Source organism: Apium graveolens, chromosome 1, assembly GCF_009905375.1.
Source record: "Apium graveolens cultivar Ventura chromosome 1, ASM990537v1, whole genome shotgun sequence".
In the NCBI taxonomy this organism is placed as follows: domain Eukaryota; kingdom Viridiplantae; phylum Streptophyta; class Magnoliopsida; order Apiales; family Apiaceae; genus Apium; species Apium graveolens.
Window position 1 is genome coordinate 14,857,788 of NC_133647.1, and position 24,495 is coordinate 14,882,282.

The 24,495-nt window shown below is 35.0% G+C and overlaps 1 protein-coding gene and 1 non-coding gene across 2 annotated transcripts; both read left to right on the forward strand.

The window, feature by feature from the left end:
* Nucleotides 1–8,234: 8,234 nt before the first annotated feature.
* On the forward strand, nt 8,235–8,341 carry LOC141679889 (small nucleolar RNA R71). The gene has a single exon (XR_012558203.1). It is a non-coding gene; the product is annotated as a small nucleolar RNA R71 (small nucleolar RNA).
* Nucleotides 8,342–15,675: 7,334 nt separating this feature from the next.
* LOC141661184 (protein JINGUBANG) lies at nt 15,676–17,360 on the forward strand. Its single transcript, XM_074468170.1, has one exon. The coding sequence runs from the start codon at nt 15,704–15,706 to the stop codon at nt 16,985–16,987; it is 1,284 nt and encodes a 427-aa protein (XP_074324271.1). The 5' UTR covers nt 15,676–15,703; the 3' UTR covers nt 16,988–17,360.
* Nucleotides 17,361–24,495: the final 7,135 nt, after the last annotated feature.

Sequence of the window (24,495 nt, forward strand, 5' to 3'; positions counted from 1 at the left end):
CTTGAGACCAAACGCCATAACAAGATAACAAAAAACATTAAAATCAATAATAATGATACCTTTGGGAAGTCATCCTTGTGCATGTTGATCTGATTATATCCACTGAATCCATCCATGAAGCTCAGCATCTCATGACCAGCAGTAGCATCTATCAATATGTCTATCCTTGGCAATGGGAAACAGTCCTTAGGGCATGCATCATTTAGATCGGTGCAATCCACACACATCCTCCATTTTCCATTAGCCTTCTTTACCATCACAGGGTTTGTTAAACATTCCGGAAAATGTATCTCCTCAATGAAACCAGCCTCTAAGAGCTTCTCTACTTCTTGTTTAATAGCTTTTTGCCTCTCTGGAGCAAAGCTTCTTTTCTTTTGCTTCACAGTCTTTCGATTTGGATCCACATTCAGCTTGTGAGTGATCAGTTCTGGGTCTATGTCTAGCATATCAGCTACCAACCATGCAAACACATCACTATTTTTTTGTAAAAAATTCACCAACTTCCCTTTAAAGGGCTCCTCTAGTGTTGCTCCAATGAAAGTCACTTTCTCAGGATCCTCGGGAGCCAAAGGAATCGAAACCAAGTCTTCTGCTGGCTTCCCTCTTTACTCATCATTCTCACGGATATCCAGGTCTTTAATAGGAAGAACCTGCCCCCAACTCCATCTGCCCTAAGAGAGGCTACATAACAACTCCTTGCCATCATTTGATCTCATTTCTCTTCTCCAATCCCATTCCGGGTGCGAAACTTCATTACTGAATGGTAGGAAGAAGGGACTGCCTTGAAGGCGTGTATTCCTGTTCTTCCCATGATTGCGTTGTAAGTTGAACTAGCCTTCACCACCACAAAGTCCAACATCTGTGTTGCTTGTCTTGGTTCCCGACCTATGGTCGTGGGCAGCTTAATTATCCCTTCCACGAGGCATTCTACCCCTGCAAACCCATATATCGGTATATCGGTCGGGGTTAATTGAGAATCATTGTAACCCATCCTTAAAAAGGTGTCATGGAGCAAGATGTCCACCAAAGCACCGTTATCTATGAGGACCCTCTTCACCGGGTTGTTCCCTATTATCGGTGTTATGACCAAATCATCATGAGGAAATTTCACACCTTCCAAGTCAGAATCATCAAATGCCATTATCATTCCTGTCCTAGCCCTCTTCAGGGCTTCCCCAACAATATGCATAACTTCTCTAGTATATGTTTTCCTTGAGTTTTTGGATAAACCAATAGCAGTTGGTCCTCCAAAGATCATATTTATCACAGGTCTTCGGGGGCGTGGTCCTCCAAAGATTGTATTTATCACCGGTCCCATAGGCTGAGGATTTTGCCCCTGATCATCTTGGTCCCTCCTACGATCATCAAAGTTCTTTCTCCCATTGTTATTCCTATCTCCTCCATCTCTAGTGTACTTGGTCAACCTTCCTTTTCGAATGAGGAACTCTATTTCATCTTTCAATTGTCTAAACTCATCAGTGTCATGACCAGCATCCTTGTGGAATCTGAAATATTTGCTCTTATCTAGCTTGGTAGGATCAGCCTTCAGAGGTTTAAGCCAACGAATATCTCTATCTTTCTCAATTTCCATCAAGATCTGGCTTCTAGGAGCATTCAACTTAGCATATTCAGTGAACTTTTGCCCAGGTCATCCCTTCTTCGGGGTCGAATCAGTGTTTTGCTCAGTTCTAGGATACTTGCCTTAGCAATATATGCAGATCAGTCTTTTGCTTCTTGCCACCAGCGGGCTCGTTATTCACTATTGACTTCCTCATGCTCTCCTCCACTTTGATATATTTCCTGACCCTATCTTGGAGTTGTAACATACTTTCAGGGGGGTGCTTGGTCAGTGACATCTTGAAGAACTCGTCCCTAGTTCCCTATTGCAGTGCTATCATAGCTACCTTGTCATCAAGCTCTAGGACTTTTAAAGCTTCCTTGATGAAACGATTCAGATAGTCTCTCAAGGACTCCTTCGCTCCCTGCATAATGCTCATGAGGGATGCTGAACTTTTCTCATGCACTCTTTAACTGATGAATTGATTAATAAAAGCCTGACTTAGTTCTCTAAAGGACCCGATAGAATTTGGAGGCAAACGGCTATACCATCTTTGAGCCATTCCCGACATGGTTTGAGGAAAGGCCCGACACTTAATAGTGTCGTTCACGGGCTGCAGCAACAGTGCATTGGAGAATGTCCTGACATGATTAGCGGGATCTCCAGTACAATCATAAGCTTTGATGGTGGGCATCTTAAACTTCCTTGAGATATGGGCGTTCATTATTTCTTCAGTGAATGGTGGAGTAGGATCATCAGGATCTCTCAAGGAAAAAAGATTACTTAGATCAGCCCTTGGGACAACAACCCTTCTCTGTAGCGGACCATCTAGGTCTATGATTGGAGGATGATTCCTCCTCTTTGGAGGTAGTAGGGGTCTGGAGGTCTGGTGCACCTCCAAGTCACATTTTAGCCTTTGAATCTCAGCCTCGTGAGCCCTGATTCTCTCCTGCACTTCTTGGGGATTCGTCCCCCGGGTGCTCCTAGGGCGCTGGTTACCATCAGGCATTGACTTTTTACCAGCACGCCTCCTCCTTGGGGCCACATCATCATCCGAAGATTCAGAGTCTCTCTCAGTGTAAGGACCAGAGAATTCTTGATCCTCCGGGATAGGAGTCAAACCACGTATATATTGGGGTGCCTGCCCTTGTGCTTCACTCCGATTAGCATATCCACTTCCTCCAATCTCGGGGTAAAGGAGCATCTCATAAGGGGGGTTAGTGGTCATAACAGTTGAATACTCATACCCACGGGTCGAGAATTCACAGATATATGTAGTTGTTGAAGCTGGAAATTCATCCCTTGAGGAGCCGGGGAAATCGTCCCTTCTGGCTGAGGTTCAGTTGCCCCTACCTGGCCTCCTCCTTAGGTGGCGTCATAGGTCGAATGTGGAGGTATCTCCACCGTTGACTAAATCATTTGGGTCATCCCAGCTGGTGCTCCTTCAGGGGCGCTGTTCCACTCCGTGTTCTCACCATGGTTGTTGGTATGCATTCCCACAGACGCCGCCAAATGTTATGGATAAAAAACTATGGTATATTAATTGCTAGGGTTCAGGAGCTCAAGGCCTTTAATGGCTGCTCTTGTGTTTCGTAGCTTAACTCTGCCTTTACGAGATGGCTACGTATCTCTGTGAATTAGAGAATAAAGCCAAAAACGTAATTTTGATTGATGGAGTGAGTCCCTTTATATAGATGTTGAAAGTCCTTGAATTGGACTAGAGTTAGGAGACTTGTTGAACAAGTTCTCAGTCCTTGGATAGACTTTGAAGTCCTAGAATAAGGGAATCAGGCTCCTAGTTGGTGTAAGTGCCCTTGAGGCTATCTTTTATAGAATTATATCATTGTTAGGACTCATTTAATGAGCTGGTAATCCTCCCTATTTATTAATTATGAAATTAATAAATAATTAGGGTTTTGGGCCTCATTAATTGGGCATCGTTATTGGACCATATCAGGTCTAATTTATTTGACATTTAATTATATATCTAAGCTAATTTTAAGCCCATATCAGATTTGTATTTCAATTTTGAATTGTAATAATTTTTATCATTACATTTTATCCTCGTTTTCATGTTTCATAAAACTTATGTGCTCTAAATATTTTTAAAAACAAATTGTAATTTTTTCTTTTTACAAAATAAAACAAAAAAACATATGATACTTATACCTAAATATAAACTAAAGGTGTTCGCTATTTTATAAGATCAAAATTAAAAAGATCTATTCAAAAATATTTTAAATCAAATTATTGCTTGTATTGTATATAATAAAATACTTTTAATATTATTTATATCATTTAAGAATATACAATTATAGTTGTTAACGTACTTATTTTTCTTTTATTTATAAATTTTCTTTTCTTGTGAAGTTTGATCTTGGGGTTTGCATTTGTAACAATATTTTATAATTTTTGGGTTCTAGAAATGATTTTTTTAAAAAAAATACTTTACATTTTTTGTCATAGTACTTTTAAATTTATTTTATTAGTTTTTTTTGTCAATTTTAAATTGTAATGGGTTTTATTATTATTATTATATTTCTTCCTAATTTTTATGTTTTATAGGATTCATGTACACTAAATTTTTTAAATACAATTTTTAATTTTTCATTTTTACAAAATAAAACAAAATACCTTTAATATTTGAGAAGCTTACCATCCTTACCCGAAGGTAGAAAACCCATATCTTTCGCTATCTGCTTAGTCAACAACCTTGCGTACTCCGCTTCAGCCTCCGGAGTAACAAATCGAGGCCTCGTACCCCCAACACTCGAAGAATCGGTAGTGGCGGGGTTAGTGCTGCTACTTACTTGAGTGCGGGCTCTCTTTGGTGCCATTGAAAAAGATTAAGTGAGATAAGAGAGGTGTGTAGATAGATCCAGGGTTTGAGAAAATAAAAGTAAGGTGGAGATGGATGTATATAAGTGTATGTATATATAGAGAGAATTAGAATTAGGGTTATAATAGAAGTGGGATATGATTATGGGTTTAGTGGGGATAATGGGGTAGGCTTTAGAATTAATTAGGAGTAGAAATTTGGCTAGTGGAAGGAGTAAAATTCGGCTGGGGTCTTGTATTCGGCTGGCCGCCCCGCTTTCCAGCACGGACGCGCGCACCTCTTGCCGTTTCAGCGCGGCCACCCCGCTGAAATAAACATCGAAGACCTCAACCTCGAGAAGCACATTAAGAGGCATCTCATCCTTCTTTGACATATTACCAACACGCTGGCAGTGATCACACTTTAAAATAAACTGATGTGCATCCTTAAATAATGTAGGCCAGAAGAATCCTGCTTCAAGGATACGAGCTGCTGTCTTTTCTCCACCATAGTGGCCTCCATAAACAGTTGAATGGCAGTCTCGCAAGATACCCTCCGTCTCATTATGCGGAATACATCTCCTAATGATTTGGTCCGCTCCTTGTCGAAATAAAAATGGCTCATCCCACATGTACCACTTCACCTCGTGAAGAATCTTCTTTCTTTGAGCATTAGTCAAGTCCGAAGACATAATGTTGCTCACAAGGTAGTTCACAATTTATGCGAACCACGGTTCTTCTTCTTGCACCCCAAACAACTACTCGTCGGGAAAAGACTCATTTATCAATGTCTTGTCATGTGAAATTGTACCTGGATCTTCTAAACGAGAGAGATGATCTGCAACTTGATTCTCAGTACCTTTCCTATCCTTGATCTCCAACTCAAACTCCTGAAGTAAAAGAACCCATCTAATCAATCTAGGCTTCGAGTCCTTCTTCGAGACGAGATAGCGAATAATAGCGTGATTAGTGAAGACTGTCACCTTGGTCCCAAGCAAATAAGATCTAAACTTCTTAAAACCGTACACAATGGCTAAGAGTTCCTTCTCAGTAGTAGTATAGTTCAGTTGAGCACCATTGAGGATCTTACTAGCATAATAGACCACATGAAATACATTGTTCTTCCTTTGCCCAAGAACTGCTCCAACTGCATAGTCACTCTCATCGCACATCATTTCAAAAAGCTCATTCCAATCAGGCGCAGTTATGAAAGGTGTCGTGATCAAGCTCTTCTTTAAGCTCTCAAAAGCAGCTAGACACTCATCATCAAACTTGAAAGGGACATCTTTCTCTAATAGATTGCACAATGGTTTAGAGATTTTAGAGAAATCCTTGATGAACCGCCGATAGAAACCCGCATGACCAAATAAACTACGGATTCCCTTAAAAGAAATTGGTGGAGGAAGGTTTTCAATGACCCCCACCTTCGCTTTGTCCACCTCAAGACCATTACTAGAGACCTTGTGCCCAAGAATGATGCCCTGTTGCACCATAAAGTGACATTTCTCCCAGTTGAGAACCAGATTAGTCTCAACACACCTTTTAAGAACTGTGCCAAGTTTTTGAAAACACTCGTCAAAAGAAAATCCGAACACAGAAAAAGTGTCCATGAACACATCCACATTTTGGCCAATCATGTTAGAGAAGATGGTCACCATGCATCTCTGAAATGTGGCAGATGCACCACAAAACCCAAAAGAAACTCTTCTAAAGGCAAAAGTACCAAACGAACAAGTGAAGGTAGTCTTTTCCTGATCTTCTGGAGCGATGCAAATCTGATTATATCCCGAATAACCATCCAGAAGACAATAGTACTCATGCCCAGCCAACCTGTCAAGCATCTGATCAATAAAAGGAAGAGGGAAGTGATCTTTCCTCGTGGCCTTGTTCAACTTCCTGTAATCCATGCAAACTCTCCACCCCGTGACTGTTCGAGTAGGAATGAGCTCATTCTTTTTTATTAGCAACCACGGCGATGCCTCCTTTCTTCGGCACACACTGAACTGGGCTCACCCAAGTACTGTCAGAAATAAGATAAATAATGTGTGCGTCTAGCCACTTGATAATTTCCTTCTTCATAACCTCCATCATGATCGGATTTAGCCTTCTATGTTGCTCAACTGTCGGCTTGCTTCCTTTCTCTAGCAGAATTTTATGCATGCAATAAGAAGGGTTGATTCCCTTAATATCTGCTATAGTCCATCCAATTGCCGACTTGAACTATCTCAGAATTCTCAAGAGCTTTTACTCATAACTACCTGAAAGGTCAGATATGATAATAACAGGAAAAGTAGATGCATCACCTAAAAATGCATACCTCAAGTGTTCAAGCAAAGGTTTAATCTCGAGTGTAGGAGCTTTCTCAATAGATGGCCTCAGACGCCCCTCAACATTTTTGAGTTCTGACAATCCAAGAGATTCAAAAGGCATATCCAGCCTTCGCTTCCATGGAAAAGCATTCAAATACTATAACTGCTCATCACCTTCATCACCTTCACTATCTGAATTCCCCATCAAGGCTTTCTCTAAGGCATCAGACCTTAGCATATGATCAAGTTCTAAAGTAATCACAGAATCGACCAATTCCACTTTTAAGCACTCCTCTTTATCAGTAGGGAATTTTATGGCATTGAAAACATTAAAAGTCACATCCTGATCCAGTACTCGCATAGTAAGCTCACCCTTCTACACATCAATCAAGGTTTGGACAGTAGCCAAGAAAGGTATTCCCAAGATTATGGGAATCTTTTTATCCTCCTCGAAATCAAGAATTACAAAGTCAGCAAGAAAGATGAGTTTGTCCACTTTGACCAAGACATCCTCCAAAATACCTCGTGGATATGTAATAGAACGATCGGCCAACTATAAGGACATATAAGTGAGCTTTGGATCAGGTAAACCCAACTTCTTGAAGATAGACAAAGACATCAGATTGATGTTAGCTCCCAAATCACATAAAAACTTGTCGAATGACAAGTTTCTGATAGTACAAGGAGGAGTGTGTTACACAGTTTTCTTCCTTGATTCCACTTCTGCTTCCTTTTGCACATCTTCTTCAGCCAAAACTTCAGATTCTGGAACTTGAAATTTTTCGGGGTTCGCAACCTTCCCAAACCTCAATGTAATTGCCTTGACCTGCTCTTTTGCTTCCCTCTTTCCTGGAACTTCAACAAAGCATTGGAAATCTGCCCAATTTGATTCTCCAGAGTTTTGATAGAAACCGCTTGGCTCTTGCACATGAGCCTCAACTCCCCCGATTCAGATTTTTCATTAGATTGACTTGTACTTCCATGCGGTAGTTGTTGAAGTTGGAGTTGTTGTCTTGGTGCATATTTCGGTTGTTAAAAACCAGGAGGGTTGAATTGCTTTGCTGCATACTGCTGATAAGGCTATTGCATCACATTCTGATTGTTGCTCCAGCTGAAGTTAGGAAGATTGCGGTTGTTGGGATGATAAGTTGTTGGAACCGGTTGCTGCGACCTCTGAAAGTTGCTTACAAACTGAGCTAAATTAACTAGAAATAGCACACTGCTCAGTTTCATGCGCACCTGCAAAAAGCTCACAGATACTAATGATCTGATTAACTCCGTAAATAGGCAAAGAATCCACCTTCATCGTTAAAGCCTTAAGCTGAGCAGCTATAGCAGTAGCTGCATCCACTTTCAGAATTTCTGCTACCTTTCCTTGAGGTAGTCTCTGAGTTGGGTTCCGATATTCATTAGCAGCCCTCAGTTCAATCAACTCATAAGTTTCATCGTAGCTCTTAGCCCATAAGGCTCCACCTGATGCTACATCGAGCATGGGTCTAAACTGTGCTCCCAAACCATTATAAAAGCAGTTGATAATCATTCGGTCAGGCATCCCATGATGAGGACACTTCCTAAGCATTTCCTTGTAACACTCCCAAGCCTCACACAATGATTCTCCTGATTGCTGCGTAAATTGAGTAAGAGCGTTCCTGATTGCAGCTGTCTTCGCCATAGGGAAGAATTTAGTGAGAAACTTCTGAGCAAGATCCGCTCAAGTAGTAATCGAACCAGCTGGTAAAGAGTGTAACTAGCTCTTAGCCTTGTCCCTCATAGAGAATGGGAAAAGCCTCAGCTTAACAGCATCTGCAGAAACATTGTTGAATTTGAAAGTTTCGCAGATCTCGATGAAATCTCTAATGTGCATGTTAGGATCTTCCATTGGAGAACCCACAAACTGGACTGAATTTGCTCCATCTGAATCGTGCTATCTTTGATTTCAAAAATATTAGCCGCGATGGATGGTCTGACAATGCTAGATTGAATGTCATTGATCTTTGGTTGAGAGTAATCCACCAAAGCTTTCGTATTCGCTACTAGTTCTCCCATTGCAACAATAGCTTCTTCTTCAACTTTCACAACTTCTTCAAAAACTTCTTCCACGACTTCAACTTCTTCCGGTGTTTCTTTATGAGATTGAGAATGCTTTCGCATACACGCCCTCTAGAGTACCTGAAACACCAACAAGAAAAACAAGTAAGTAAAGGAGTCCGAGTTAGTGAACTTTAGCAACCACTGATGTCAAGCACATAAACTAAATATTAACACCTAGTCCCCGGCAGCGGCGCCAAAAACTTGTTAGGGCAAAAAATACGTGCTAAAATTATACGTAGTATACACGTTCGCAAGTAATATAGAATACTTTCTAGTTCGTTCCTACAGAGACTCTTTTTAGTTAACTTAAGATTATGCACTTATGCAACAATGGTATGGCTATCGCTCAATGCTGAGACAGTAACAAGTTAAGATATTTATAACTAAGATTAAACTAACATGCAATTAACTAAGAATAAAAGTGATTGAATTAACTATTTGAAACAAACATGGGATTCTAACTTCATTAAATAATTCATTCAAAGTCATTGTTATTAACCTTAGCATACAATGGTGATGACAACTAATCAGATAACATGAAACTAGTAAACGCCAACTGTTGTTGTACGAATACCCTACTACCAGACATCCACAAAAGAGATAGAAGCTGAATATATACCAATTATGTTGAGACCCTATATGTCTATAGAATTTGACAACATGAAGTTTTAATGCGCAGGTTATCAATCATGATTACATACGGTAATTAAGATGGTTAAAATTACCTATGAACCATACATAATAAATACATGAACCTATGTTAGCATGGCAAGTTCTAAATCTCTATATTCACTGTCGCTTCAATAGAGATTAACACGCTATCTTATATGTTCGTGACGCACATAAGATGAATAAGCACAACCAATACTAGGATATCATACAATCACCACACACTAAGGTATCAAAATAAATTTACTATAGAAATCCATAAGTAAATCCGTTAGAACCCCGCGATAATGATTAGTTCATAGCCGAACTCATCGTCACCATAGGTTCCAATGAAAGCATGGTAAATAAACTAAGATAAACTTGGTATGAAATATCTGAATAATAATAACAAAGTATGTTAACAAGAGTATTAGGTTCAAAAAATAAAGAAAACAAGCATCCGAGATTATAACTTAAGTAAAGAATCACAAGTAAAAACAAGATCTTCTTCTCCTTCGTTGTATTATGCTAATAGGTCTTCTTGATGCTCTCTCCATGCTCTCTTATATGAAAAACGTCATTTAAGAGTCTTTAAATACTAGCCCAATTAGAGCAGGAGTCCAGAAAATCAATCTTCCATTAGATACAGGATTCTGAAAAATCGACCTAGCACAGCCGCCCTGAGTGCCCACGCGGCCGCCCTAAGCTTCTGGAAAAACTGGTTTTTTCTATTTTCTTGACTTCACTTGCTGGTTTCTTTCGCACAATCGACCGAGGCTCCATCCTAACACTCTTTTAAGCATAAAACATGCAATATCCATTCCTTCTTTCGAACATGCCCTAAAATGCAAAATAATACAAAAACACATCAAAAACACAAACAACTTGAGTAAAAAACACCAATTTGAGCCTTTATGAAATGTTTCAAGTGGATATAAATGCCACTTATCATAATCCTGAGTAGACATGTCTGTTATGAGTAACTATCGAGTGATGTTGGCCAATCTTGCTAATTGGTCTACTAGAAGATCATCCATTGTTATTGGTTGAGTTTCTGCATCATATAGCCACTGAGAAATTAAGTGTGAGGTGGATGGTTCATTTGAAGTGTTTAGGTTTGGTGTTTGGTGAGATGTGTTTGAGGTAGAGGGTATGGAGGTAGGAACTTCACCTGCGACAGAATTCACGATTGTACTCACAACTGGAACTGTGGTTGTGACAGTGCGTTGTTCACCAATAATGGAAATCTCCATTTGAATTGGAGGGGATTTGACTAGGTTAATGTCATGTACCATGGTCTCAAACCCTTATTCTTCTTGCAAAGAACTGGCACTTAAATGTGCTATACTTGCCTCCCTAATAGCTGGATCATTGGAAATTATACTCCCAGCTTCAATTGTCAAGGCAATAATATCAGCTAGGGTATGAGAGGAGTTGTCCCTGCTATAGGAACCTCCAATTGAATTGGAGAGGATTTAGATAGCTCCCCCTCAGGAATACTACTGTCAAACCTGTCAATCTGTGAATATTGTTTGGCACATGAAGGTAAAAGAGTGTCTTGCACAGGATTTTCAGTTAAAACTGATAAAATCCTTGTGTTTATGTTGGTGTCATCAAGGTCTACCCCAGCATGTAGCCTCTCACCAACTGAATGTAGTGTCTGGGTAGTGATCACAGTTTCTTGAACTGTGTCACTTGATTTGGGCAAAAATTGAGATTATGATTCAAGTTTTTCATTGAAGGAAGAAGAAATTTATGAAATAAGATTTGTGAGATCAGAATTGAATATTGGCAACTCCCCCTACGTAAATGAAGGAGTTTCAAATGATGTGCCTTCTTTGTGTGTGCCAACCAAATTCCTTTTTTCACCAACTTGAGAGTGCTCAAGTTGGGGTGCAGACTATTTACAAATTGCATTTGGGAGAATACTTGATTCAATAGAGACACCTTATTAAGAAGATGTCTTTAGAGTCTGTTTATTTCTCTCTATTACAACTGCATCCTTTTTGGAAGATGCGGAGGTGGTTTATTGAGTGGTCAACTCAACTAACTTTTTCTTCTTTGGCTTTCTGGCCAGGTTAGACTCTAGTTGTGTTTGGTCCTCACCACTCTCAGAAATTACAGTCAATGGTGCATTCTTTCTCTTCTTTTTACTCACTTCATCTTGTTGGAATGATGAAATGGTTGGTTTCCTAGCTTCTAATGGTAATGAAGAAGTGGTCTCAGTTGTAGAAGGCCCCTATTGGTTATCCTGTATTTGTACTTTCACAGGTACAGGAGCCATAACTATACTAGGTATGGCACTAGACCTCATGTCAGGTATAGGGTAAGGATAGGTTTTAACTCTCTCCAACATAAAGTTAGTGAGATTTAGACCTACATGCACCTTATTCTTTGAAATTAGTGAACCAAATAAAATTTTGGACACTTGTTTACAGTTACCTATTTTAGTTCTATTAATATCATCATGTAAATATATGTCTGTAATTTTATAATTTAAAGTAGACATAATAAACCTAGAAAAGAAAATTTCATTACCTCTGTTGGCCAATGGCATTGTGAGCCTAGTGCTAAGTTCTTCCAGGATCAATAGCCCCACATTAAGGTGCTTGTTGTAAGCCATGAAGAACACCAGCTTTTGGACCATACTGGATATATTGTCAAACCCATTCTTCCTGCAAGTGAACACTCTAACAATTGAGCAAACAGAAAAGACCATTCCCTATTGAGATGCTTCTTGTTCAGGATGGCAAGGTTGATCTTCTCACTGTAGTTTATAAAATCCATAAACTCCGTTATTTCCTGTTGAGATGGTACCTCCACCATGTTGTCTATAGGGATGCACAATGCTTTGTTGACATCATTGGCATCAAATTCCACCTGCTTTCCTTGAATTGAGCAGTTCACTACCAAAGAAAATGTTTCATTGTCATGCACAATAGTGTTGACCACAGCTGAGTTCCAGAACTCATTGACCACGTCCAGGTACATGATAGGATTAGTAGTCAAGGCACCTGAGAGATAGGACTTAGACAAAAACTTTACAAAACTCCTGAAACTATCAGGGGCTTGGTTAGCATCAGTGATATCTAGTTAGTTGGTACCCTCCTTTGGAATAGAAGCTATAACATTGTTTGCAGCTATTGTACGTGTCTGGATTTAAATGGGTAAGAAATTTGAGAGAGAAAGAACTTGAAATGATAAAGAGCGGTTAAGATTTGCAAAAGCTAGGTCAATCGAGATCTGATAAAAGAAACACAGAGGGGAGGGTCTGTGTTTCTTGGATTTTTCTTTGATTTTAAGCTAACCGGATTATGATGAACAAAACAGATAATATTTGTAGAGGTAATATGTTTCAGAAAATCACAAAAAACGCACAATATCAAAAACTCACTTAATTGTATTAATTAAGTTTGTTTTGCAACAAATCTATGTTCTTGAATAATAAGAACTCAGCTTCTATCTTGAGAGAAAATACAAGAAAATCTAGATATGTTTCTTAATTGTAAACTAAGGACCCGTGCATACTTTATATACTAGCAACACGGGTTTACAAAACTTGCACTAAAATGTACTAAACCAGTTTCTAAAGTAACCTTATTTATTTCATTTTCTGGTGTTAGCAAATCTGTGCGGATTATTTCAGATCTATGACCACCCTTTGTCCTGTTAACCTTGGCCCTTGATCTTATATTCTTCAAACTGCTTTCTTAGACTTTCCAATTCAGTGAATGAATTGTTTGTTGACTAATAATCTTGAATCTTGAACTTTTTTGTATTCTGAATTTGAGATAGTATATCGAGATCGCCATTTGTTCTATAGATAACTGACATATCGATAAGTATAATGACTTATCGACATCTTTGAGTTCTCTATAAGTATATTTGACTTGTCGAGGTCTCCAGTTCTACACATGTGAATTGACTTATCGAGTTCTCTAATTCTCGATATAAGCTTTTGACTTGTCGACATCTCGAGTTCTTTACATGAAGAATTTAATTTGTCGATATATATCTGAGATCTCTACATGCAGAATTGACTTGTCGATATCTCCTGTTCTCTACATCTTCATCTGACTTGTCAATATCTTTGAGATCTCTACATGCAGAATTGACTTGTCTATATCTCAAGTTCTCTACATCTTCATTTAACTTGTCGATATGTTTGAGACTTCTTTATAAGTCATTTTGGACTTCTCTACAAGTCATTTTGGACTTATCGAATGACTTCTTGATAAACCTTGATCTGTGAATTGTCGATATCTTGACTTAGAACATTTTTCATAGAACAACATCATTCAACTCCAAGCTTTTACATCTTTTCTTTAAGGCATGATCATGGATCATGGCTTGATCTTCTTCCAGAGTTTATTTCTTAGCTTGAAACTGTTCATAGAAAAATCCCCCAATCTAATCTACTAAACACTTTTACAAACTCAAGGAATACAATTACGGAATACAAATATTGATTATCAAGCAACTTAATCTTAGGGCTATCAATTTGACTTATTCTTGTTATTATACAGGCATGTCTTGCAAAATAATGTATAACTTATACTAAAATTCATAAAAGAATTTTTAAAAAATAATTATTTTAGCTACATGGTCAAATCATTTTAAATTACGTGTAAAAAAGTCAAACGGAAAATAAAACAGAGGGAGTATACTCGTGGCACTTATATATATATATAATTTTTAACTTCACTACCCGTGATAAGTAAAATATAATAGAATTGATTTCGTACCGAATAATAAATGATACATTTGAAATTTTTGCGAAAAAATCCTGAAAATGTATGCTATGTGAAACAGAGTTAAATCGAGTGAGAATCTTTAAATTTCATTACCAAATTTTGACCATTAATATTTCACTTTTATCGACTCCATTTTACATGATTTAAAAATGGGAAGAATCTATTTTATGTATTTTTTTCACAAAAAAAATCAAATACAATTAATATTTTTTCAAAACCAGAACAATTCTATTATATTTTACATAACATGATTGGAAGTGAAAAATCCAATATACAAGATTAATACGAGTAGCAATTAATAAATCAATAATACCAATGTTAGTTGTGGGAAAAGTCAAATATTCGATAATACCATAAATAATATCCCTTAAATAATTTAATGTATAAACAATCTCTTGTAACTTATAAATATACTTATTTCAAAGTTTGGTCATACTTTCACTATATTTATTTCGAAATTTAATCATGTTCTCATTTTTCTAATATAATAATTATGGATCATTTTGCAGAAAATTGTATTATCCAAAAATTGACGGGTAGAAGGGACGGACATATTACGAGTATAAGAATGTGCAACGGCAGCTCGGTCCCTCCTATGAGTTGTCATTAAACAGTCTTTATAAACAAAACAAAAACATTGTTTTTTATTTGTGATTTGTCAAAGTAGCCGTTGTAACATTTCCCCACTCACGCTTCTTGCTAACTCACCATTACACTCCACAAGGCTCCCCCGCTCTCCTGATCTACCTGGCTGCTTACATTTTGTCATTGTACACATATTTTTAGATATATTAACGTGATCATAAAATAATATAATATGCACATTTGAAAAATCTTAAAATAAATAATTTATGATTTAAAATTAATAATTGACTTATAAGTGATAAATAGATAAATATTTATAAGTTGTATAAGTGTTTGGATAATTTTACTTATAAATCAAATTTTTTTTACTTAAATAAACAAAAATAAATAATTTTTAAATTTTATTATCTTAATTCGTGAATTTTAAATTAGATTAACATTTCAAATATATATTTTAAAACTAAAATTTATAAAAAATCAAAAATTCAAAATAAGTTGAGAAAAAGTACATCGTTACTAACATTTAACTTATCAGCTTATAAAACTTATAAACTTATAAGTTAAATTTATAACTTATAACTGGGTCGACAAACACTCATCGATAAGTACTTACGGCTTATAAGATAATAAGCAACTTATTCTTGGGTAGCCAAAGAGGCCCAAAATCTCATTTCTAATATACGAAATTAAAATAATAAAATAATAATTCATGAAACTATTTTTCCTCAAAAAAACTTTATTCATTTAATTTTTTTTGGTATCAAATAAATTTTAGTTATAAAAAATCATTCATTTATCAAATATTTATTTATGGAAGCTCGACTACAAAAAAGTCGCAAAGAATATTTATTTTTGTGGGTAACCGGTTGTTACTTTTGAATATATTAATCCACCGCCACAACGTCTATGTGAGTATTTATCTAACTACATTCATTGATTCTATGTCCATCCACGCTCCGTTTCTCAAATTTTTCTTTCAAGAAAACACAATTTTTCGCAACATAATGAGTCATATAGCAACCCCATTGTTGTTATCATACAAGACAAACAATGAGAATGAAGAAAGTACAGAAATGTCAGTAATGTCATACACTTCTGATCTTCAAGATTTCAAGAATGTGGTTCCTAAGTACAAGCCCTTTTCGGATTTTCAGTCGTACAAATCACTTGCAGTTCTTTCGGGCCATATCGGATCGATTTCTTGCTTGGCCTTATGTGGAGAATTTATATTGAGTGCTTCTCAAGGCAAGGATATTATAGTTTGGCAACAACCTGATATGAGACAGTATACTAAGTTTGGACAAGGTGATGGTTCTGTCAAGGCACTTGTAACTGTTGGTAATAATGTTTTTACGGCCCATCAAGATAGTCGAATAAGGGTTTGGAAGGTCTCAAGAAGATCAGAAAATGTGTTTAGATTGGTGGATACATTGCCTACTACTAAGGATTATTTAGGGAAGTTTATGAATCAGAAGAATTATGTGCAGACAAGAAGGCATCATAAGCATTTGTGGATTGAGCACGCGGATAGTATATCGTGTTTAGCTGTTTCAGGAGGGTTTATCTATTCGGGTTCTTGGGATAAGACGTTGAAGGTTTGGAGGGTTTCGGATTTTAGGTGTGTGGAGTCGATAAAGGCTCATGATGACGCGATTAATGGATTGGCTGCGAGTAAGGGGATTGTTTATTCGGGTTCTGCTGATGGAAGGATCAAGGCATGGGAAAGGGATGTGAAGAAAAGCGCTCATTGTTTGAAGGGAATTTTGGAGGGGCATAAGGATGTTTCGTTTAATTCTGTTATTGTTTCGGAGGATGGAAAGATGGTTTACGGAGGGGGGTCGGATGGATATGTGATGGGGTGGTTAGGGAATGAGAGTTTGGATAGTTGGGTAGGTGTTTGTGAGGTAAAGGCACATGAAATCGCGGTATTGTGTTTGTGTCTGAGAGGGGAGATTTTGTGTAGTGGTTCAGCTGATAAGAGTATTGGGATATGGAAAAAAGAGATGAATTGTGGGCTGTTTAGAGTTGGAGTCATAAGAGGTCATGAAGGGCCAGTCAGGTGTTTGCAAGCATCACCAAGTGCTGTTGGAGGTGGTTTTATGCTTTATAGTGGAGGGCTTGACAAAAGCTTAAGAGTCTGGTGGGTGCCAAAGTACTCTGTTGATGAATCAGATGGAAGTTCTGCAAAAAAGAGTAGCCAAAAAAGTCTGATTTCATTGTACTAGCTTGTGAGTGTTCAGTCATAGCACTGGTCCGTTTTATAGCATCTTCAGTGCTTGTTTATGTAGTTAGCTTGTCCGTTGAGAAAAAAGGCGAGGATAGGGGCTTGTCTTGGTCATTTTGTTTGTTCTTTGTGAAGTTCTACAGGTGATGTTTAGGTTTGATTACAGGGACAAGGTGAAAAAAGTTATAGGATACAATACAGTAGGATAAGATTGATTGTTTTTTTTAATGATACAATTTGTACATTTGTTTGGAAGTTTTCCATCAAAATTTATCACTGTTTGACGAAACAATGACATTCAATATCTCTTCTGTAAACTCCATGTATCAATTTGTTCGAAGATTCCTAAAATCTCACGATGTTAGAAGGACAATGTATCCCTTCATTTGTGATATTTTTCAAAGGAACCAAGTAAAGTCTGCAACTTTTACACCAATTGATTCTTTCTTCCATGTTAATATATGTTTTCAAGCTTTCAATATTTTATACATTTTAGCTCCATTTGCTAGGAAAACAAAAGAGATTCCACAAATTATTACATCCACCGTCTTCTTGTGCAACCTGGAATCAATCAACCATCCCTATACTTTATTTAGTTTAAGCCAAGGAAAGAGAGAGACCCTGGAGTTTCTTTTGTTATAAAAATAAGAAAAGTCGTATACAATACACAAGACTCTGACATCAACATGGTTGTCGATTCATCCTTATTTTCCCATTAAGCGTTTGAAAACAACCTCATAAAGAATTCGAGAACCTGTTTGGTCGGACCCCTGACAAAAAGAAACAACATAGGAGCAATGATACCGGCAACATGGTCATGCACTTTTATGCAACCATTTCTCCTCTGTTAAAACGACACTTACCTTTAAGCTAAAGAAGATTTGGACATGAAAAACGGGTAGTTACTTTAATTTGAAAATTATATACAAAATTATACAGAAAAGGGCAAGGCCAAAGAATGTTTGGTAAGCATATGGACCATTACAAGTCTTCAAGCAAGGACGCGAGACCTACAACTAACCGTCCATTTGTAACAGCACAGGGCAACCAGGCAAAGCAACTGTGCAGAATCAAATATTTCATTTTCAGTAATCAGACTTTCTTTTAAGCTAATGGATGATTAAGTCACAGAAAGTTGGTACTGTAGTGACTATATATTAATATAAACACAAAAGAAAATAAAAATCTAAGTTATAAAGACATTGCAAGACTGGAGAATGTATAATACTAATATGCAATCAATTCTAAACTACCATTACATTATTACATATACTATACTGAAAGAAGAGGAGTCAGTGGCCTAACTCATAACTTTCTTGAGCCCATCATATATTATACTAAAGAACAGAACAGAACACAAGGCAAGATATGAACCAATGATGATACTAAAATACAGAAAACATGGCAAATATAAGGTGATTCTTATTATATCCGCGAACGGAACCAAGAGGTCTAACGTATGATGCAATCTTGGCCGCACTTCGAAAATTAGTATAGATTCTCTGCAATTTCAAAACTAATGAAGTTTTTCACTTCTATGTAGAATACTAAAACTAATTTAAGTATTCACTTACTTACGAAATATCAAGAGTTCTAAAGTATCATGACCGAGTTTCGAAAATTAGTAGAGATTCTCAGCAATTTCAAAACTCGTTCAACACCAAAACTAATGAAGAATTCGATTAAATACAAAATTTCAAGTTAAATCTTTATGCACGTATGTATCTCTAATATTGGAAAATGAATTTTTGGGATTAAATATCAAAGTGGTCACTAAACTGAAAACTATCCTCTTGGTCACAGGTTCGAATCTCACGGGAGGAGAATTTATGATTATGCCTCCTGAGTCAGAACCTGTCGCTTAAAAATGCGGTTTACTGGCTGCGGGTTATCTACGAAATAAAAAAAATCACTAAAGTCATAATAAATATCAAATAGATATCTCAAAATATGTGTTCGAGAATTAAAAATTATTTTATGGAGTTCTATATATTTTTCTTAAATCATATTACAATCAAATGAAAATGTATGAATTCTAATATTTTATATAATATAATAAGATTTTTTAAATTTTATCTACTATTTATTTTTAATTTTGTAGTCATTTTCTTTATTTAAATAAAAATAATTAGTAGATATATTTTAAAAATCTCACAAAATCATCTAAAATATTATGAATTCATATTTTTTCATTTGGTTGTAATAGAAATTAAGAAAAATGTTTAAATATTCATAAAATAAATTTTAATTATCGAGCACATATTTTAAGATATATGTTTGATATTTCTTCTGACTTTAATGATTCAAATGATACCCCGTTAAGTTTGATGATTAAATTGATATATGACCTTCAGTTGAGTGACCACTTTGATATTTAACCCCGAATTTTTGTTATAATTTAGAAAATGAAAAATTGTTGATATTTGGCTACCTACACACATATATGATACATATATGATATATGCCTTAGCAACTTGTAATTATGGCGATAGGATAATTCTGTCAATTATACAAACTACTAGAAGAAAATGACGTTATTATGTTATTTTTATGGAAGACTAGCATGATCAACAATAAGAAATATTTTTCTCTGCATTAATTTATATTATTGTTTATGTATGATCAGTGAATCATCTGTTTTGCTGGTAGCTAAGTGAGAGCGACTCCTATCAACAGAAGACCAGTGTTCTAAAATCGGTCTCGGCCACCGTTTAAGGCGGTGATGAGTTATGCTTTTTTGATAAAATCAGTTAAAATTGACGAAAAAACAGGTTAGGCTATCAAAATCAGGATTAATTGGTTAGTGATTAGGCAGACTAATTAAAAATTAATTGGTCAAAAAATTTATAAAAATGGTCCAATTAAGAGTAAATTTGTAAAATATATTTTTTAATAAAAATGAAGCTAATATATGAAATGAGAATATTTATCTACTATATTGAATATTAAAATGCGGGTATATATATATATATTAATATTTAAAAAATACTTTAAAATATAAAACAATATTTAAATACAGCCAACTAATTATTTCGGTTAATCTCAACTTGACCGATAGTCAAATGGAGAAGCGGGTAGTTGAATCTCGAATCGGATATAAACAAAACATCTACTCTACCCATTGAGCTACTTCCCCATTTGATTTAAAATATGAAAAAATAATCCATTATATCATAATAAGATAATATGTAAATCTAAATTTTTTAGAACTATAATTTCAAATAATATAGGTGAGGAAATAACTCAAATTTGGTACTACATGCCAACATCTCTATCATTTGAGTTGCTTTCCAATATTATTTGAACGAGAAAGAGCATGAATACAGTATTATAATATTTTCAAATAATAAAATAATTTATTAATCCAAACTAAAAATTAAATTCAACTAGACTATATAACATATGGAAAAAGGGTGCGGAAGGAACAAAACAAAACCCAACATCCTGGTCCAAATACGGCCCACTGGATCATGACTTTGCCAGCAAATCTGCTTCTTTTATGGTGTACTCCAGAAAAAAAATTCATTTTTCTATTTTTTGTTTTTTTAAAATTTTATGAAATTTTTATTTCTAAGAAACTAGTTAAAAACTGAGTGAATAGATTTCAAACGTTAAAATAATATATGGCCAATTTTCTATTTTCTTAAAAACATTAAAAATAAATGACACGAGATAATTTGAATAAATGTACAGAAGAGCAACTAGTAAAATAATTTTAATATTTCACAATTTAATTATATATACATATTTTTTTAACATATTTAAAATATCTTTTTTAGATAAAATATAATTAAAGATGATAAATAAAGTATAAAAACGGTCTTCTGAAAATAGCTTGAATAATGAAACCTTCTTATTATATGACTCTAAATAATGAAACGGTTTTCTGAAAACAGTCTTTTGAAAAAAAAATTACAAAATAACTTATAACTAAGTTCTTGTTCTCTATTCTTTATTTATCTAACATATAAATTATTATTTATTATAATATTAAGCTCACTCTTATAATATAAATATTAATATTAATCAAAACAAAAATAATTGTTAAATTAAACTGTTTTGAAAACTCAACTAATACTGGCTCCACTTCCTGATGAACCTGTCTGATTGTAAACAATTTATAACTTGCAATTGAATCACTTAACTGAAAATCACTGTACTTCGTCATGGCTCTATGATAGCAGTCGTGAGAACAGTTACAGTACTTCAACTTCGAGCATTTCTTCTTCTTTTTTTGTTATTAAAGGAACATTTGACTACTACTTATTGTATGGATGTGTTCAATTCTCTTATGAAAATGAAAACTTGCATCAACGATCGGTAATGTAACCATTTAATCTGATGTATGCTTTGTGTGTAAGATGATTCCGGTTTCTACTAAAGGTCTAAAGCCATGTCCCCGGTGAGATTAAAGATTCGTGGCGAGATTCGTGGCGCTTAACTATAGACAAGACCTCATCCTTCGCCCCTCGGCCTCGGCCAGGACCTCAATGTTGGTGTGTGTATTAGGGCTGTACAAATAAACCGCTCAACCGCATCCAACCGCTCAATCGCTCGTAACCGAACCGCATTTACGGATAATCGCGAAACGCGGGTTGGTTGTGGATTTAAATTTTAAAAGCCGTTCATTTACGGTTTGGATGCGGTTTTAAATTCTTAAAAATCGCAAAATCGCAACCGCAACTCGCAACATATATTTATAATACAATATATTTCCAAAAATGTAGTTGATATCATATAAATTAATAAGTATACACATTTATCAACTAATCTTAGGTTAATGTTAAGACTTCATTCATCAAATTCACAATCATTATAAGATATATAACCAAACAAATGAAAAATATAATCAACATGTAATTTTTTTTATCATTTTCTTTTTTTTTCTCACATCCACATTTTTGTATGTTTTTAATATCCTTACTCCACACGGAGCATTAATTTATATTTTATTTTTGAATGTAATTTATCACGTAACTTAAACTTCAATTTATTAATATTCCAAATTTATTTTTTTGCAAATTATTAATTATTTTAAAATAAGTGGTTGAACCGCAAACCGATCCGCAATAACCGCAAATTCGCAACCGCAAATGACGCGATTAACCGCAACCGCGCGGTTGCGGATGACAATTTTTTAAAACCGCTCTTCGCGGTTTGGTTTGACTTTTACCCCAAAACCGATCTGATCTGAACCGCGTACACCCCTAGTGTGTATATTAGGGCTGTACAAACAGACCGCTCAACCGCATCCAACCGCTGAATCGCTCGCAACCGAACCGCATTGGCGGATAATCGCGAAACACGGATTGGTTGTGGATTTAAATTTTAAAAACCACTCATTCGCGGTTTGGATGCGGTTTTAAATTCTTGAAAATCGCAAAATCGCAACGTAACCGCAACTCGCAACATACATTTATAATAAAATATATTTCCAAAAATGTAGTTGATAACATAAAAATTAATAAGTATACATATTTATCAACTAATCTTAGGTTAATGTTAAGAATTCGTTCATAAAATTCACAATTATTATAAAATATATAACCAAACAAATGAAAAATATAATCGACATGTAATTTTTTTTATCCTTTTCTTTTTTCTTTTCTCTCGCCTCCACATTTTTGTATGTTTTTAATATCTTTACTCCACACGAACCATTAGTTTATATTTTATTTTTGAATGTAATTTATCACGTAACTTAAACTTCAATTTATTAATATTTCGAATTTACTTTTTTGCAAATTATTTTTTATTTTAAAATAAGTGGTTGAACCCCAAACCGATCCGCAATAACCGCAAATTCGCAACCGCAAATGACGCGGTTAACCGCAACCGCAAATGCGGTACGGTTGCGAATGACAATTTTTTAAAACCGCGGTTTGGTTCGACTTTTACCCCAAAATCGATCTGATCCGAACCGCGTACACCCCTAGTGTATATAGAAAAATAATGTATTAAAAAGTCCTATTTTTTTATCGTAAATAACCCGTAACCGCTAACTTCGAGTATACACCGGCTAAATCTTACGGACTCACACAATATCCTACAAATTATGTCAACCAAGATAAACCGCATTTAAGCAACAGACTCTGACTCAGAAGTTATAATCATAAATTCTTCTTATGTGGAATTCGAACTTGTGATCAAGAGGATATTTATCCGTTCTTTAATCAACTGAACCAACCATTACGGGCTAAAAAGTCATATTTTTGGTGAGCTAAACAAGAATCCTGCTTTTTGAGCTAATTTCTCATTTTATTACTGCTAACTTACGGCACGTGCGATGCTCGGGTCTTGATTAAAATTTATATATTTTTTATTTTTATTTTATACCAATCTCTGATAATTTTGTCATCCTCCAATGTAAAAACTAATTGTTCGCTCATTAGACATCTTTCATAATTTTATTAAAATTTTCTATAAATATTTATATAGTAAATAAAGATTATATAATTATAATTTTATTGTTTATAATTTCAAGTTAAGTTTAAATATTATAAATGATATATGATTGATGAGATTTTATTCATAAATAATAATGTAAATGTTTGTTGTTCGTGAGATTCGAACCTGAAAACTTATACGTATCTTTATAAATAATAATATAAATATTTTTTGTTAACGAGATTCGAACCTGAGAATTTTTATGTATTTTATAAATAATAATATTAATGTTTGTTGTTGACGGGATTCGAACCTGAGATGTTGTGTAATGTATTTTAGTATTTGGATCTAACGGTTCTAATTATTTGATGAAAAAGATTCAACGGTCGTGATGAAAAATGGTAACTAAAATAAAGATTAACCAAATTACAAATTATATTCTATTATGGTTATTATATTATAGTATAGATTGTATAAGTTTTCAGACGTGTAGGTTTCATTTTTCATTCGAAATTTCGAATCTTAGCTATAGTGAGATGCTGATCAGGGTCGATTTTTTGTCTATTATTAGAAGTTTGTGATCAAAGAAAAAAAGAAAACTATATCAATAAAAACAGAGAGAAAATTTGTTTCCATAATCAAAAAAGTTGAACTCCATATATTTACATTAAAGGAGTTTTTCCAACTAGATAGAATTAAATTTCTTTGAAAATTTTCATCAAAACTCATAAAAAAAAGAATTGGCAACATAATTTTATGCATTGTACATCAATTTAGATCGGTTAAAATTGATTTGAATAATTTTATAAAAGAAAATTAAATAGTTCACATTTTAAACTTACAATTTTGATGCTAACATATAATTTAAATAAGAAAAAATGTCACTAAGTACATAATTAGAAAATTATATGAGTACGCAATATATTTGTAATGATAAATTCTTAATTTTTTAATTAAATTTTTTAATTATAAAAAATTCTCATACATCTACATTAAAAAAATTTTAATACTCACTTAAGTTAATTGGGTACGTATATTAAGTGCTTTAAATATCATAATTTTAGTAATGTTGATTATATTATAAGTCGCGCATGTACAAACATATTCATTTTTCGATCAATG

Bases quoted from the DNA above. Each gene is read 5' to 3' on its own strand.
- LOC141661184 (XM_074468170.1), top strand. From the start codon at position 15,704: ATGTCCATCCACGCTCCGTTTCTCAAATTTTTCTTTCAAGAAAACACA.